The sequence below is a fragment of the Condylura cristata genome, unplaced genomic scaffold, assembly GCF_000260355.1.
Source record: "Condylura cristata isolate star-nosed mole 26May11 unplaced genomic scaffold, ConCri1.0 scaffold00003, whole genome shotgun sequence".
Classification (NCBI taxonomy): domain Eukaryota; kingdom Metazoa; phylum Chordata; class Mammalia; order Eulipotyphla; family Talpidae; genus Condylura; species Condylura cristata.
Window position 1 is genome coordinate 40,040,689 of NW_004567104.1, and position 19,069 is coordinate 40,059,757.

Genomic DNA, 19,069 nt, shown 5'->3' on the forward strand with positions numbered 1-19,069 from the left:
AGCTACAGGGCTTCCACGCGGGGAACCAGACAAAGGCCTTAAATTATAAACAAAGTAATTCTGCCCAAGTGTCTGCTGCACGTAGACTTTGGAAAATTTTGGTAGGAGGATGTGGCCAGCCAAGGATCTGGGATCCTGGGTTTCAGCCATCCCTCTATAACCAACAGCCACTTCCTGCCTCCCCTTAGGATTAGGCACAAGCTGGACAGAAGTCTGGGCCTAATACCAAAGACAATGTTGGAATCAGGTCCGATTAGTCCAACCAAAGGCTGTTCAGAAATTATGAAGAGAGCAGATTCAGTGTATTAATTATAAACTCCTTAGAATCTAAAATAGGAAGGGACTTATGACATCATTTATTTCAACTTCTACACCAATGAAAGAATCTCTTCTAAAACACCCTGGTGATATAATCTCCTCCTAAACACTCTTGTGACAGAGTTTACTATTACTCTGCACTACTCTTCAGAAAGACCTTTTCTATGATTGAAATATATTGTTAGGAGGGTTTTTCTTGTAAGGAGAGAATACACATCACCCTTTAACTTACGGTTCCTCATTATAGGAAAGTAGTCAATTTCTTTTGCCATGTTACAATTGTTTTTTCCCCAAGATCACCTAAGATCATATGGTATGGTTACTAGACCTCTCAGACTTCAGATACTCTCCATGAAGTAGTAGGATTTGCTATTTAATGTATTTTATAGTCAATATTTTTGCAAATTATATAATTTTGCAATATATATATATAGTTGATTTTATTTGTTTATATGTTTTATATGTTACATTTCCTAAACTTGAGGTCTGCCTACACTTCCTAATTTTTCCTACCTTTAAAACAGATTGACAGATGTAATTTTCCTGTTTTACCTAATTCTGGTGGGAAGATCCGGTATAAGAGAACACCTTTTTTATTCTCAGAAGTCAAGATCTATTGAAAGTTTTAAAAGTTTTAACCTTACCCCATTTTTAAAAAATTAAAGGTTCTCTGTTTCCCATCCCACATAACAGAGACAGTGATAGAGCTTTAATAATTGTTTTATTTATAAATATTCACCAAATCTTGCCAGATACATTATACTGATCTGTATTAAAGTTAGGGGAAAGAGATGAAATGTAAACACTACATGAGAATGATAGCAGAAAGCTCATATTTACAGTGCAATGTTCTGTAAACCCACAGGCTTATTACCTAAAGCCTCAGTTTTTAACCTACTAACACCTAGCTGCACAACCTTGGACAAGCAGTTTATGTTTTTTTAAGCTATCACCTGATTTTTCTACCTCATAGTGAACTAGCTGCATGCAGAATTATCTTGAAGAATACCATGCACATAATGTACCATCCAGCATCACTGCAAAGTACTTTATTACTGGTCCTTTTCTTTTTAGAGTAATGCTAACTATAATTGAGTAAAACACACTTATTTGTACAATAAACCTTTTACAAGAAGCCACTAGGCATTAATCTTACTGAAAATCTGGTTTGATTCTGATGTCAATGTCCACTCTTGAAAAAAAGATAACCTATTGAGACATATAATAATCATAAACTTAATAACAACATGAAATGCCTCATTAATTTTCCAAAATTCAATAGTCCAAGAGTAATGAAGTTAAACAGAGGAAAAAGCCTACCACAGCTTGTGATTTAAAAGAACAAGTGATAATTGTAAGAACCAACTTCCAGCTTCTAAAAATCAAATTCCCTACAAAGTCCTAAAAATTAAAATTCTAATATTTTGCTTCTGAAAAATTGTTTCTTTGGCAAAATATTTAGCACAGACTGTACCGAGACATTAAGGTCCATCAACCACATTTTTTGCCATGTTGCTTTTTAACTGCAAAACGAGTATCTCCAGGGTCTTAAAAAAACGGGACCAACGTGATAATCAATAATGATAAAAAGGGAAGATTTTGGCATGCTGAGCAAAACTATCTAATTATGGGTACCTGGCACATTGATTGCTATTTGTATATTAACAGAGTACAGTTCATGTGATTGTACAAGCATTCCGGAACCTTAGAGAACAAGGAAAACAATTTGTGAATATATCTTGTTTATGTGTCAAAGTAGTTTCTACCCTAGCACTCCCGTGTCAGTTCCTTAGAGTCTTTCAGTTTCCAGGTACTATAAGTCTGAATGGAACTGTTTAGAGGAGATATATTATGCAAAGAATTTATGCTTTAGAAATATGCTTGGTTTATCAAAAGATAAATATTACACATGCTGAAAATGTGAAAATAAGGTTCGTAAGAGAAATTAGAAACCATCTTCATCTGACTCAATATCACTCTTGGGTTTAGTAAGTCTTTCCAGTTCCTCTCCATCCTAAAAGGAAACATGAAATCGTTAATTAAAACAAAAGTAGACAACGTAGAGTTTTTAGTTTATTTGAACTTTATTTGAAATTTTTTTTAATTATGGATTTTATGTCATTAAACTAACTATCACTTGGCCAAATTAAATGAAATATTTCAGTTCTTGGAGAGTTAATCTTAGATGTATAATGGGTTAATGAAAAAATTGCAATGCACTTCAGTTACTTGTGTTTCAAAGTTAACAAGAGAGAAGGAGCTCCCTCTGCTGGTTTTGAGGGGAAATGACTAAAGACTGGAGAATGTATCAACTAGGACTTGTTACCTAAATGATTTTTCTTCTACTTCCAAAAATAGGGCAAACAATATTATCAGAACACTGGAAAGGAATACAGGAATTCTGAAATGTCTACTCTGGCTGAGCCCAGGCACAGGGGGCCCAACTTTTAGTTTTGTCATCTTAAGTATCTGTTGTATCACAACTTCCGAATTACTAAGGGAAGCTCTGCCACAATCTCTTAATAAGCAATAGTTAATACTCCCAGTAAGATGTTCATTTTGTGAAATAGTTCATATTTTATATGTTCATGAAACATGTAAATTTAAAGCTAGAGAGTATTTCATTTTTTATTTAAACTTATATTTAGGGCCTTACTATCTTCGAAATGGCATTATTAATTTGCCAGTGATATGACTAGAGGAGTTCCTCCAATGATAAGCAGTAGTTGTTTATATTCATGATGTTTACATGCATACATAATTTTCTAGAAAATAATTTTCTCTTACTTGTGATCCTTTCAAACACTCTTTTCCTAGTGCGATAAACAGGATACCCTTCTGCCAGACAGGTTTATGAATAATATGGGGGGAAATGAAGGAGCCGGTCTTTCCACTTATAATTAGTAAGATATACTGATGCAGACGATCAAGTTTTCTTGTGAGTGAGGTTCATTTCCCTAACCATGGTGAAGCAGAAAGAGTAAAGTGCTAGGCGTCAAATCTTATGCATTTAGTACCAGTTCTTTCACTCCTTAACTATAAACCATTCAGCCAGAGTTTGTTTCTTGCTTTGCAAAGTAGGAAGATAGTTTTAAACAAGATAACCCGTGGTAAATCTTCTAACTTTGTGGATCTTTAATATTCTATGATAAAATTAACACATAAGAAACTTGACTGTGCTTTAAACTTTTTATCTACCTGACGCTGTCATCATGAGTCCTTACAAACATAAGGAGCTCAATGAATGTTGAATGACTTTTAAGTCACACAGATATATCTGTTGACAAATCAGCACTGTCTTGTTTCTTTTCTTGATTTTGTGAACAACAGGCACAACGCAGTAACCCCTCACACTTACCCCACTGGAGCGTTCCCAAAGACTGCCACTTAGATCACGGATCCTTTCTTGCTTAGGTGCATATTGTAGCTCTTGAGGCTTGCTGGCATTATAAATAAATATGGAGAGAAGTACTGATGGTGCTTCTAAGAAAAACTCGAGGGAGGGCCTGAAGTCAAAGACCAGGACAGACACCGTTGTGATAATGACAGTGGTGACCTGGGCCATTAAGACATGGAACATGTTATCCCGGAACTTGAGAATGAAAGCCACCGAGAGGCCCTGGAATGCAGTTACAAATATGAGGGCTACTGAAAATGCACTGTGGCCATAAAAAAAACCGCAGCTCTTAATCTGATCACGGTTACTGCTCTGAAGGCCCAGGGTCAGTCCATTAAAAAGAATACCAAAGAAATAGAGCTTGCTGTTCTGTAGGAAGATGCTTTCAGTGAGCTGGTCCCCTTCCTTCAATATCTTTTCATTATAGATGTTGGCCATTGAGGAAATAAAGCACTGAACTATAATAAGAGCATGGCCCAAGCCAAGACGGATGTGACTGAAAACCCTGGCTGTGGAGTTCCATTTTGCTTCAGAAAAAGTCCACTCTTTTGCTGTGCAATTGTCATTGTTGGGACACTCGTTTCTGAAAAGAAGGCAGGAATTGGATGGGCTGAAGAAAATATCATGATGAAATCCATGTCCTGCCAGGTTATGCTGTGAGGTTTCAGTCCCAGTCGTGAGGGCCACAATAGACAGAAAGAGAATCAGGAGGGAGGCCCACTGTATCCAATTCAGATGCTTCCTGTTCAAAGATGAAAACAATATTTTATTATTGTTTTTCCCCTCCCATATAAATGGTTTCTATAGAAAATTTAGACACCCGAGTACTCGATTGACATTTTCATATTCAATTTTATAATAATTGTCCCTTGAGGCCATTCCAGTAGTCCACTTCATGACAGGTTTCCTTTAACCTATAGGTGTAACTAATACTCATTTTTGACTCCAGAACTGACCTTGGGCCTTTGGCACAGTAACTTTCAATCTTGCATACTGTACAATAAGTTATAGGAGGAATTCTCAACCTGGTTTCCATGAACCAGAAAGAATTGTAAACTGCAGAAATCTGAATCCTTGCTGTGTACGAAATCTTCAATTAATATATAGGTGAATTTCCAGCCCTCCTTTAGTCCTCTGGAGACACTTGAAAGTATTACTAAATTTTCAAAGGTATTGATGACCCAAAAAAGATTTAAGGAGGAAAAAGATCCATCATCTAGACCATACAGCAATCTAGGATTTATGAGCAAGAAAAAAATATTTTTAGTATTTCTATTTACAAAGTGCTAATAATGACTTACTTTGCTTTAAAATAAATTTGTAAGATATAGGGCAATGTATTATTTCATTTTGTGAACTCATTCAATTTAGTACACATGTGCTAATAAGCACCCTGATGAAAAGAGATTTGATGTCTATTTGCACTTTAGTAAGGAGAGAGGATGAAGCTAAATGATGGCAATGTAATGTGTGACAAACGATACATGGAGCAACTGGGGTACACTGATGTGGGGTCATGGGCCTATAAAGGATGTGGGCCTTGCTTCAAAGGAAAAATGATACTTGAGCTGAAAGATGAATAATTCAAGGTTACCATGTGAACAGGTGGTAGGTCTAAGCAGAGAGAAAAGTATATTCAGAGGAGAGGCTGTGGAGGAAATGAATCTTCAAGTTTGAAGGTGAATTGTGAAATGAAGGCCACCAAAAAAGGAGAAAAACAGAAGGTAGAAATGTAAAGCAACAGTGAGAACTAGGAAGGAAAATGTATTTAGTGCCCAGTGTGTCAGGCAGTTCCTAGTCCTAGTAAGGAAACTCATTCTGAGAGATTAAAACTGACATCCTAAGGTTGTGCATTTATGAAAAAGCAGGAAGAGATAAGAGCCATGGTTGTGCTATTATCTTCCTTATTGACTGATGCACCTCTTAAGTATAGTTCTGCATTCCCAGGGTGAATATATAGGAAGTTATGTCTGATTTCACTAATGCTTCCAAAGAGCTCCATGCTTTGACACTGCTAAATATGCAGGCTAGTTTAGATGCTAATCTCGTGCGCTGTCTTCCTGTGCATCTGCTTGCAAATACGCAGATCTAGTATTGAGTGGTGAGGTTCTCCTAGCCCTATGCAAGGGAAGCAGAAACTGTGAAGTAGTCATATAAATTTCTGAATGTGTAGCTGGTACCTTTTATGTGGTAGAAAGCAAACTGGGTGGAAACTGAAAACAGGATGAAAAATGGGAGCCCAACTGATAAAAATCTGTAATATACCAAATTACTGTATTTCACCAATGAGCTAATGACAGAATCTGCAGTTCCTTTACAAGTTTTTAATTTTGATAGCTATAGATTGTTCATTTATATTGACACTGAGAAAAAACAATCTAAGAAAAATAAAACCTTCACCAACCTAAACAGTACCTACTGCAAACAATTACTCATTGAAGGTAATACTCTGAGAGGTAAAAAGTATTAAGATTAGCCTGGCAATGGCAGCTTTTCAACAAAGAAAATGAAGTAATAAATTACCCTAAAAGTCAGCTGGGGCTCTCTGCTTTTACAAATCATGACTTATGGTACAGTTTATTCAATGTAATGAGAGCCAACTTTACTGATTCAGACTTGAACAGTAGCTGCATGGTTAGAGCTTGTGGATAGAAAGCTACCCTACCTGAGGGCCTCCAGTAGAGGCTTGCTCACAGAGACTGTTTCTAAAGATGCTTTTTGCAAGGTGACCTCAAAATTTTTAAGTATATATTTTAATGATTACATAAATAATAAATTCTGAATAAAAGGATTTCTGTTTTTAAGGAAAGTAAGCCAAATGCTTTAGGGTGATAAAGGCAAATCACTCAACAGATTTAAAAAAAAAAAAAAACTGCCTTTGAATTAGGTATGGTAATCATGGTGATCTAATTTTAAGATTAAGGAATGAGTAATAAAAGTTTAGGAGAATCTGCTTTAAAATTCTTTTTTTTTTGGGAATTAGTCTACTTTGAAAAAATTGAAAACAGAAATCATGCATGAGGTATTATCGATGTAACACCAAGTAGGAAAGAAGCCAAAAAAAAAAAAAAACCTTCAGCAAATGGTAGGCATATTCAAAGCAAAGGCCTTAGCCCTTCATCCAAAGAATGAGGAAAGTACATTTATATAACTTCACCTAAATTGCTTTAAGCACATTTTTTAAATGATTCCTTATTTTGAATTTTCCTAGCAAGTCAATTATTAGGTTCAAATTATGTCAGATAAAAAAGCATCTCTCTACTACATTTGGTGGTTATAAACCAACACAGAATATAAATATAATTTTTCAAGAAACTATACACAATACATTTCTTAGCAGCAGAGTGACCAGAAAGATTTATAATGAGAAGTTATTAAAAAGATTTATCACGACTGATTCTGGAGAAATACTGACTGACTGGCATTTTAACTTTTCTGCTGCTTTGGAGATTAACTTTTCTCACAACTTCCAAAACACCCATAATGTTTTAAAATGTGTCTTGTAATGTTTTCCCCATAGTTTTTCTTTGAAGAAATCAAAAAAAACATTATATATTCTTTAGGTTAAAATATCTGCTGGGCTTGACTATCTTTGGCCCCTACATCTTAAAATTGGACTTTAGCTTTTCTGCTAAAAGTTGAAGCAAACAAGTTCATACAATGCCGTCAAGCCTGAAGAGCAAACCAGTGTGGCTCTGAAGTATAATTGCTGCCACCAGTCCCATTTGAACCACTGGTTATACTTCATGGGACAGCTCGATGTATTCACATGGAGTTTCTCCAGAAAAGGCAATTTGAAGGCATTTGAATGGTGATGTTTCTCTTTTCCCTACTTGTCAATTCCTGCTAGTAATTTTTACATTAGTCATCAGACTTAGTTTTTGTAGTCTTACATCCTTTATTTGTATGGGAATGGTCCTTGATGGCTCTGGTGAAGTATACAATTAACAGGCTTAATATTCTAAATGAAACATTAGTTACTTAAGGTAAATAAAAGTGTGTTAAAACTCAAGTTGTTATTCCTGTAGTTCCAACCCTAAGGCTGGGAAAAGATCATCAAATGATTACTCACAAGTAGATTTTAATAGGGAAAAACAAACAAAACAACACACACCACCAGCAACAAGGAGATGAAAATAGAACAAAGTTGATCTTAAAATATAATTAATGTTAATATTTAAAAAGCATTCTCATAAAAGACGATGATAATCATATTGTAGCTCCACTGAAGTAGCTCAGTGTCAGTTTGTGAATCAGTCAAAAATCATTCTGACTTTTAAGGTCCGCTCTGGTAGTTAAGTTTGTACTTATGGAAATTATATGGAGGGCTTTTATTGTTTCTTTAAAATAAATAACTTCCAAGGACTTAAAATAGACATATTAACAACAAAGCAAACACATTCAATATTACTGTAAAAAGAATCAATATTAGAATTTTGAATATTGAGTCAAAAATATACAAAATTTAAACTTTAGTTCATAACATTGTATATTTTTACTAAAACAAGAAATAATATAATTGGTATTAATATAATAGCATTAAAAGCAAGCACTTAATGTTTATAGTACCTACACTTGAATTGGTTTCCAGAATTTGACTGATATGAATTATCAGATGCTTAAGTACTTAACAGGGTCATTTTTGTCTATGATATTGGCACTCCGCTGGGCAGGGGCAGCTCGTTTTGAATCGGTTCCCTTGTTCCCAGCCTTGCCTGTCCCAGATGCTCCCAGTGTTCTCATGTAGTCAAAGGGAACCACCCAAAGGCTGCAAAATACTCTGGCTCTGGCTCCAGTCAGACTCAGCTTAAGACAATCTACTGATTTCCTGAGGAGGGTAAGGTTGAAATAAGGTGGAAAGGCTCCCAGGGCACTGCCTGGCCCAGAGACCACAGTGTGTTCTCCCTTCCCAGCCTGGTGTGGACGCTCCCTAACTTTTCTGCCTATCAACCATGGGCTGTCTGTGGTGGACCTTGGCAGGTGGCCTCTCATCTAAGCCTAAGAGTCAAGATTCTGGATTCGCTAAAAACAAATAAAAAAAGAACTTCAGGCACAAACAGAGTTACCAGTCAATTTCAAGTCAGGTAATATGGACTTCCTTTCCTTTGGTAAATTCAGCTTCATATAGATGTAATTTTGACAAAATACTCAAGTATTATGTCTTATGTGTAGTACCATGTGTACTCATAATCTCATTTCACAGGGAAAAAAAAATGAAAACTGAAAAAGAAAACATGTTTTAAAAATCTTTGCCCCTTACTAAATAGTAAGCTTTTTAGTGTATGCCCATTTTTTTCCTCAATGGAAGTGTATCTTTAACTTTACCACAGGAATCAATATAAAAAATATTATTATCTTTTTAGAATGGCATCCTTTAACTTGCTAGTTGAATTATTTTTATCATTCATAAACAAAAACAACACGATGCAAAGCAAATTACAGTGTGCTGTAATATTTGAACTAGATGAAATATGTCATTCACTTTTCTCCACTTCTTGTATCAACCATTAAATTGAATGCTTCCTCAGGGTAAAAAAAAATTTCAAGGTTTCCATATAATTTATGTACTGAATGCATCATTGGTTCAAAAAAAATTTACTGAATGCCTGTGCACTGAGCCATTCATCTTTCTGTCCACATAAATTATGAGAGAACACACTATCATATAACAGAGATACACGAAGTTAAAGAAATAAATAAGGTGAATATGAAATTAAAAAAAAAAACAATCACAACAAATATAACAAGAAGTTAATTTTATTTTTATCATTATCATCATCACAACTATGCAATAAATTAAACTAGAGTTAAGTATACAGATGTATATTACTTTCTTGTCTTAGGACATTCTGGCCTATTCATGGCATTGCAGCAGGAAAACAATCTATTAAAAATATTTATTTTACTCAAAGATAGGAAAGACTGGTTAAAGCAGTTTCAAAAGTCTAAAAACCTATCCTTCTCAATAAATGTAATTTTGATAAACTCTTCATGCAAATTCTCAGCCAGTTAGAGATTAATCTCCTTTTAAGTAGCTTAAGAAAGAATTTGCCACTCCAAACTCCAAATAACAAATATACCAACAACCTTAGGAACTTCTTAGTTCCCTACTAGTATATAGCAAATCTGAAAAAAAAAAAAAAAAACAACAACAAGAAACAAAAGGCTCAATGTCATATAACATTTCATATAAATTCTTTGTTAAAAAATCTGGCACTAAAAATTAAAGTGCTAATTACAGCCCAGTAAATTATCTTTGAGATGCTTAAAAAACAACAAAAGAAATTCATATACTGAATTAATGAGGATGCCAAAAGGCCAGCACCTGAGCTATTTCCAGATGGGTTAAATAACTTGCTTAATACACAAAGACAGCCAGGAATAAAGTCCTGGTCTCGGGCTTCAGAGGTTTCGGTGCTCTGAGTATAGCACCTACAACAAGGCTGTGATGTTTTAAAGTATGAAAAATGCTTTCACAGCAAGTTACTTACTTCAGCACCATCCTGAATAGAAGAGCTGTTGTTATAATGCTAAAATTTGAGAAGATAACAGCCATGACCTAGAAAGAAAGAGATGACAGAGTTACAATCCAAACAATGGACTGACCTTAGAAATTTTCCAGCTTTGTGGTTCATTAGATAAAAAAACTTTCTGGTCAAAAACCAGAGGTTATTAGGGTAGTAATTTCACTAAAAGCTTAAATGCCATTTTTATTACTCCTTAAATGTATACAAGATGATCAAGTACTGTCCAGGCTTTGAAATGTGCTTTCAAATTCACCAAATACCTGTGTAAATCATCTATGTGTGCAAATACAAATATCTGGAAATACAAAATAATGTTTAATTAGGTCTAGAATTATCAGTCATCATGCTGATGAAACATATTTTCAAGCTCACAAAGCCAACAATATTATTTCTATAGGTAGAGAGGAGGCAGGTACTCTCAGGTTCAATTGTATATTACAAAATTGAGGTATAGGTCTTTAAACATCTTTACTATTTTAAGAATTGAATCAATATTTCTGATTGAAATGTAGTGAATCAATACAGGTGCTTGAACATCAAACTCATATTTGATTTATTCACAATGTTCTAAACACTTGGAAATGTGCTAGCTAGATTCAATAAACGTTTATTTTTGTGAATTTAAGTCATATTTCACATAGCTTAATCTCAGCATGTATATATTTTAGCTCAGAAAGTATGAAATTTTATCATTGTTCTCCATAACTGGATCTGACAATACTAGCTTTTTATGTGTTTTCTTAATAATATTTTTAAAACACAAATCATACTGATTTAGGTCACTCTTCTTTCTTCCTTGATGTCACGTTAACTTGATTAAATTCCAAAGGGTTGCAAATATGCAACAAAATTCGGGAAATAAGAGCAAACCTAATAAAGATTAGCAAAACTTCCAAGAATAAACATTGTTGTTTTTCTATTGAAGCTCTATGGAAATGACTATTTTAAGGCTTTTGCAGTATCCTCTGTGAACAAATGCATGTTGTGACTCCCTAATGTAGAAAAGTGAGAGGAGATGAGGTCAGCAAGTGGATGGTAAAATGGGGGTAAGTGATGCGATCAGCTGAAATAATGGCCTTGTAAATGCACATCATAAGCAGCTCACCAGCATGTGATGAGTTTTGAAAACATTTCCCATACAGTAGAATAAATAAGATATCAGAATGCTGCCCATAAATTTACAAGATTTTCTACTGAATTCTTTCCAACTAGACATGGAAATAACACACAGAATATATCTATAGTTATAAATAACTCAAAGAACTGTGTATAAGAAAGGGAAAGCAAAGCAATAAGCTAGAAGGAACAGGAAGTTTAATCTTGTTTTGATATTGGGGATATAAGAAAAGGGTTGAAAACAGAGCTAAAGTATTATCTTCAAATGGAACAAAACTAACATTTGCATACTGAAAATGAGTAACTGTTACTAGGTAGGACAAGAATCGTTTTGAAAGCAAGAATGTAGGACTGTGCATGCTGCAGACAGAACAAACACTTCACTAATACCAGGATCAAAAAGCTGAAAGGAACTGAGAGTAACCACTCAGCCCAGCTATCTGACTTTTGAGTTGATGCGGTTTTAATATCCTATTTTACAGATGGGTAACTGAAGGGTAGAAAAGCTGGGGCTTGCCTAGTTACCTGGCTTTTAAATTGTAAAAAGAACTTGTTTTCAATTTTGTTTAGTTTTCAATTACAGTGCTCTATTGATCCCTCCTTTTCATCCTACTGTAAAACTGACTTGGCAATATTTAAGAGGTCTTACATGAGGTCTAGTACCAATAGCAATCCTATTTATGATCAAAATGTCTTCTAAGAAACTTAAAAACACATTTTGGTAAAATGGCCATAGAAATCTTCATTTTATGAAATCAAAGGTAAACTATATATGTAATAAAAAGTGAGTAATATGCAAAAATAGAAGACCAATTTTACGAATTGATAACTCTCTAAAATGGCAAGAGATGAGAAATATTTGCAGTACAATCAGGTGTAGTTAGCATTTACAGTTGGAAGGATGGAATCTTTACCTTTAAAGAACTTGTTGGTTAAATGACTAGAACATCATACAAATAGAATACATGTAAACTACATTAACACAGGTAAGAAGGAGAAGTACATGGATTGTATAATTTTCTCAGTTACAGAAGTCTTCTGCGAAACCTAGATGCTTAAGTTTCTAATTGAGGTTGGTGACAAAGAATGGACCAGAGACTAGGCGGAATGATTAAGGTTCCACTAAGAGAGATAGCTCTAGGTTCATTCTCCAGGGAGTACTGCTCCCTCCACACCACACACACACCGGTCAGTGCAGTTTAAGACAGCAATCTTTAACAGTGAGAGAATCTAGCAAGCAGATTTTTAATTCAGAATTCAGATGATATGACAAACCTTAGCCAAGACAATGAGGGCAGTAAGAAACTAACAATGCCAAGGAAAATGCTAAAATAATTAGTTTTTCCTCAGATTAACTTCTCCGTATTTTTCCAATGGGACTTTCTTTGTCATATTTACTTACAGGCTGAAGGTAAGAAAGGACATAAAAGACAATCAAATTATCCAGGAAGTATAGAAAGGCAGGAACAGACCACTTGATGAAATTAGTGAGTTCCTTCCAGGAGGTGCATTTCAAGCATCTGCTTTGATGATCTAAAGAGAGGAAGAAAACAATAAATGATCTTAAAGAGAATGTCCAAGTTTATATTTAGAGGCAGTAAATTGTATTTGATTACTGATACAACTCTTTAAAAGAGACTTTATGAATATGCCCCATATGTGGGTATTAACCTTAAGAAATCAAAGACAATATAGGATTTCATTACTTTCTTCACCCACCACACCTCAGCATTGACATTCATCAACACCCTTAAGAATAGTTGTTCTCCTGATTCTTATTAACTTGAGAAAGAAGTTTCACTTAAAGCAACTTAGGGTACATTTATGGTTTCTCTTAATACTACAAAGCCTATAGCCAAGAGACAGCAACAAAAATAAAATGAAAAGATTGAAAATAATTATAAGCTTAAATGCTACAAATAATGGATGAATTTCATGAGCAAAAGACGTGCATTCAACTAGTAACTTTCCATGATTGAAATCCTTGAGTATGAAAGCCTACCTTTCTGGACACATTATTTAATAGTCTAAATTCTATGGTTTACATGAGAAGCAGATCAAAGCAGTGAGAGAGCTTCGGCTCAGTAACTCAGGATCTGAGAAAGAGACATCATCGATACTGAGTCACAAATGAGCCATACTCTAGCTGTGAGGATTAGTATCCCCACTGGATAGCTGGTAAAACAGAAGATCTGCGACCTTACAACAGTCTGGCTCCAGAATACATTGTGCTGACTCCAGTGTAGAAAATGGACACAGATGTGCAGTATACAGCACATGAAATCAGACAGCAGTGATTTAGAAAATGCTGAATTTCTACTATGTAACTTTCTCTTTGAATTTGTTTCAAAAACATGGGTAATGGTACTTAATGTTTGTATATTAACATCCTCACAGTTAAATCAGTGGGTAAATGAGAGGACTAAACCATCTAAGATGTTCCTTCCTGTCCTAAAAGTTTTGGTTCTATGGTTTTTAACAAGGGTTTAATATTGTTTCAAGACTCACCTTTCTTTATAACCCAGAAGGACACAAGCACACAGAAAATAAACTTCACCAGTTCTGAGAAAACATTCACAGTAGTTGGAAGATAATCATATTTGTTCTCTGAAATGTAATAAAAATGGCTTATAACCAAAAATTCTGTTTGATATAAAGCTCTTATACAGTTAATTGACAGCTATTTTTAAACTTAAAAGTTGGATTTTAATATTGATAATAGGAAACTTCATCTAATTGGCTTCACTCTATTCGATTTTTAAATTAATTTTCCTACTATATTGGCTACCTTTACCCCACTCAGCATTATATTATCCTTAAATTTGGTAAACATGCCTCTCAGATTTTCAACCAAGCAGCTGCTAAACAAGCTAAGGTGGCTAGAGGTAAGGACAAAGAAAGTTCTATGGCATGGCTCTATTCCAAGCTGTTCTAAATTGATTGTGTTCTAAATTAAACAGATCTTGTTCTAAATTGATCATTAATTAATACCCAGTGTCTGATTCAACAAATAGTTACAAATTTACCTGGTCCAATTATTACTCAGTTCATAGTACCTTGTGTGACTTTTTTGTCTTGTTGAAATCAAGGTACACTTTATGATATTCTCTTACTCAGAGTTTATTATCTGTTTCATATCTTGAAATTTTGGTTGGTACGCTGGAATAAATGGTACATGGGGTAGAAGAAGAAGCTACCTGAGGCAAGAGGAAATGGGTCCAGAGATCCCAGAGCTCTGGCAACCTCTGGCGCCAAGACAAAATATTCGGAAGCAGCCAAACCCTCTGACAAGTTGGGAAGCTGTAGTTTAATTGATAGGTCAATAGAATTAGGAAATGAGGTGTGGCTAGCATACTCTGATCTTAGCTCTAACCTTTTTTCTAAGTGCCTAACAACTTACTCTATAATTTGCCAAGCACAAACAAACTTTACTGCTGATGTAATTCTTAAGAAACTTTTCTGAATTTGCTCCATTAGTGACTAAGTTGAGTAAAGTACTTTCCCCCATTTTGACATTTGCTTGTTTCTCTTATCACTATAATAAATACAACAACTGGTAAGGTACAGAAAAAAATGTCAATTTGGCTTTCTCTCTAGAACACACCTTTCTCTTCTTTTCTATGACTTCTCTTGACCTTCTCAGCCTAAGATAAGCAATTGTTTATTCATCTCCGGTCCTGAAGCTCTACCTCTAAAAGACCTGTCATGTGGTAGTTATGGAAGTTACTTTTTATGTGTATGTCTTACTCCTAGAACATAAATTCTTTGTAAGAAAAGGACCATGATAGTGATCTTCTTATACCTAGCTATTAACAGTGTTCCACAATTAGCAGGTAGGACTTACTAATTGATCACCTAAATTCAAATATGTGCCTGTTAAACTTTCTCCATCATTCAAAGCCTAGTTAAAACACTCCCTTTTCTGAGTGCAAAGCTAAACTGCAATCACACTCTACTATCATCCAATACTACCCCGCGTTGCTGTACACCCTGACACATGAGTGAAAATGTACGCATGAATAGTGGGCATCAGATCACAAATTCCAACTTTCACTGCTCTTGAATACATTCTTAGTTTTCAGACTTTTTTCCCCTTGTATTTCTCTCATGGTTGATCCCAAATTGTGTTACAGCATCACATGTGCCCTCCCTGAAACCCCCACGTGTATATATATCTTATCTGCATTACGGCCATCATTACTGGTTTCACAGTTAAGGAGGAGAGCCTCGGCCCTACTATTCATTCATTCTCCTTTTTAAAACCTGCTCCAATAAGCAGCTTCTCTCGCTTTGGTATATTTTCTTTCTCTTCTTCTTCTTCTAACTGGTTTCCTCCCCCTGTCATTCCTAACTCTCCACCTTAAGTAAAAAGAAAGAAAAGAGCCAACCCTCTCCACTTCTTCCTACAACAGTGTTAACATTCACTATCTTCATTTATTCTTTTTATTTAGGTCTTATTGCCAAGCAATCACATCTCTGAGATCACCCAAACTTTCAAATTACTAATTCCAAAGGGTATGTTTTAATCCTTAATATAACTTTGTATTCCTCTATTTCGTTTCAAACTCTTTCCTTTCTATAAGTCATGTGAATTAGGGTTTGCAACTTCCTGATGTCCTTCATTAAGGCATTAAATAATGTTAAATAATGGCATTCTTTGGAATTCTGTCTTTGGCTCTTACTTTCTCATTCTGTGGTGTTACCCTGAACAAGCCTTCCTCTCAGGGAGTTTTAGTTATCACTTAATATTGAAGTCTCCAAGTCGATATTCCAGAACATTTAACTTACTGCTATTAAACACCTCCTATTGGTCATTTCATTTGAATCTTTTAGATTTGATGTGCTAGACACTGCAAAATACTGCAGTGCGCAAGGACATGGCTCCTGAACTCATGATAGCTACATTGCTAATGCCATGCAATCTCCCTAAACTCAGTCCAACCTGCTCTTCTCCTTATAGTTTCCATCTCAAATGAGAACATCATCAAATTCACTCAGGTTGGCAAATCAGAAAATTGAGCTTTCTAATACTTCATACCTCACCTTCTTTAATCTCCACCTTTAATATATTCTCCACACCCTGTTTTATCTATGTACAGAATACTGCTTGCATCAATCCTCTCTTCACTACTTCTACTTCCAAAACTTTGCTTAGTCTTTATCATATGTGGCTTGAATTTGCATAATCCCCTAACTGGCTAGCCTGCTTTCAGTCCCCTTTAGTCTATCTTCCATCCACTTAACCATATTAGTCTTCCTCATTTTACTCTTCTACTTAAAATCCTTCAAGTATACCTTACCTCTCAGACTACAGAATGAAGGCCCTCAGCATGAAGTCCTCAATTATCTCATCACTATTTCCTTCCTCCCTCCTTCATGTCCTGAAATTTTTTGCTCAATAATTCTGAACAATATACTGCTTTTTCATGCCTCCATTCATTTGTTTATACAGTTGCTCTATTTTGAGTACTCCTGCCCACCATGTCATCAGAGAAGTGTTGCCTGATTTTTTAGCCTCTCTCAGGTACAACACCTTCTATTCTAGGCTCCCACTGCATCTTTGGTATATGTATAATACACACAAACACACACACACACCAAAGATATAATATATATATATGCTAAATATATATATATACAAATATATATAATATATATACCAAATATATATAATAATTGCATTTATTATCGTTTATTTTCATGATGTAATTATATGTATATCTCTCTTAGTAAACTATGAGTTCCTGAGAACAAAGTCTAGGTCTCATGCACTTTAAACCCTATTACTAATCCTTACCCTAGTGCTTAACAGATAAATATTTACTGAGGCAGAGACTTACAAGACTATTCCAACAGGCCATTAATGGTCATTATGTCATGGTTTCATGTGTTCTCAAGAACTAATGAGAGGTTCTCAAAAAAGTTTTGTAGAAAGCTATTTAAAAACAAATTTTTACACATTGAGCATGTTAATCAAAGCTGACACTATGTTACTGTCCCTGTGATATAGCAATTCAGATAACATCTTATAAATGCCAAGTAACCAAACAAAAATATCTCTGTGCCTATTTCAAAATGAGTAATGCATGTGCATGTGTTTATGTATACATATGTGTACATATATACATACACATTGCTATAGGCACAGCAACATTTACTAAGTATTAGTCAGATGTTAAGATGTTTTACAAAGGGCTTGATCAAACCTTGCACTTAACTGACCCACATTTAATTCAACATCACCATTTTTTTTTGCCAAGTTATGAATATCTAAAGATTAAAATTTAAACATTCTTTACAATCATGAGAAACACAGTACTTGTAGGGTTACTATTCCCATTTTATATACAAAGACGAGAGAGAGTGTAATTAAATGAAGTGCTCCCTACATATTCCAAGTTTCAACATACCTTCATTGGCTGAATATTTTACCAGCAGGATTCGACTTGAGCTTAAAGCAATAAATATGGTCCCTAGCAGGAATGTATACATTGTTGTAAAGGAGCATAACAAAGGTCGACCCCGGTACTTGTTTTCCATTCCTCTGGCTTCTAATTGCCTTAAAGAGAAGAACATTTTTATAAGCATGCTGGCCAAATGAACACAAAACAAATACCAATGATCGGTAAAGACTAGAAAATGGAACTTTTGTTAGATGCCTGTCTATTGCTATATCAAAACCAAGAAAGCTGAAGAGTACAGGAGACATACTGAGAAAAGAGGGGTTAAAATTTCACGTGGGGCAACTCTAGTGACAGAAAAAGAGCTAAGTTAGATGAGCTGGCAAAGACAACAAGTAAGCAACTGAAACTTTGGGTGTGCAGAAAAGTAATTCTTTAGCTTTCATTCTCATTAGCAATTCTGGTCTAGCAGTAGGTAATTTCAGATTAGGAATTTTCTCCTGAAAAGTAGTGCTTCCATGGGAGGAAAAAAAACCTTACTGGGAAATAGTTCTTTAGAATAATGACCAAAATAGAAATATCTAATAAGCCACTGTTAATTTTTCATAAACTACTTAATGTTGGAAATAGAAGAGATCTTAGAAATCAGTGATTCGTAATGACCTCTTCTGATAGACTTAAGTCATTCAACTCCAAGGCGGATAGGGTAAGTAATTTGCCCAAAGCCTCCCAGTGTATAGAAGGTGCAACGCCCCAGGAAGACTAGGGAAGGATGGATTTGCAATGCCAACGCTGACAGCCCAACTCCGCGCAAGCGTACAGCGGCCAATGAGACTCCGCCCCTTCGGAAGTGTAGATTTCCTGCCCCGGTCAAGGAAAGCCTTTAGGTACACATGCGCAGTAGGAATTTCTTCCTGCGCGCCTTCCCCTCGTACGCACGCGCAATTCTCTGCCCAGGGGGCGCGGTTACCTCAGTCCCACCGGAGACCTTCTAGTGGAAGAGAGCACATACTAGAATTGACATAATTGTCTGTCTCCTCAGTAGCAGCTGCAGCTTTTGGGGTCCATAAGCGGGGAAGCTATGGGGCAGAGAGAAGGGCGAAAAAGCTTCTGCCCACGAGCCTTCTATTCCGGAACAAAAAAATCACAATAATGTCGACAAGGAAAAAGCGGAGCAGCGGCCCATCGCGCAAGCTCGCTCAGTGTTACGCTTCCGGGGGGAGGGGAGAAGAGGCTTGGTCCCGCCCAAGCGTGGCCTTTCTCGCGTCACGTGTGGGGAGAGTCCTGTGTCACGTGAGACCCAGGTGGCC

The 19,069-nt window shown here is 35.6% G+C and overlaps 1 protein-coding gene across 1 annotated transcript; it reads right to left on the bottom strand.

The window, feature by feature from the left end:
• Window positions 1-847: 847 nt before the first annotated feature.
• SLC35A5 (solute carrier family 35, member A5) lies at window positions 848-18,962 on the bottom strand. Its single transcript, XM_004675458.2, has 7 exons — window positions 18,730-18,962; window positions 17,769-17,917; window positions 13,867-13,965; window positions 12,761-12,891; window positions 10,207-10,274; window positions 3,677-4,457; window positions 848-2,332 (listed from the first exon to the last, which is right to left on the bottom strand). Exons 2-7 carry the CDS (start codon window positions 17,896-17,898, stop codon window positions 2,264-2,266), a joined length of 1,278 nt encoding a protein of 425 aa, XP_004675515.1. The 5' UTR covers window positions 17,899-17,917; window positions 18,730-18,962; the 3' UTR covers window positions 848-2,263.
• Window positions 18,963-19,069: the final 107 nt, after the last annotated feature.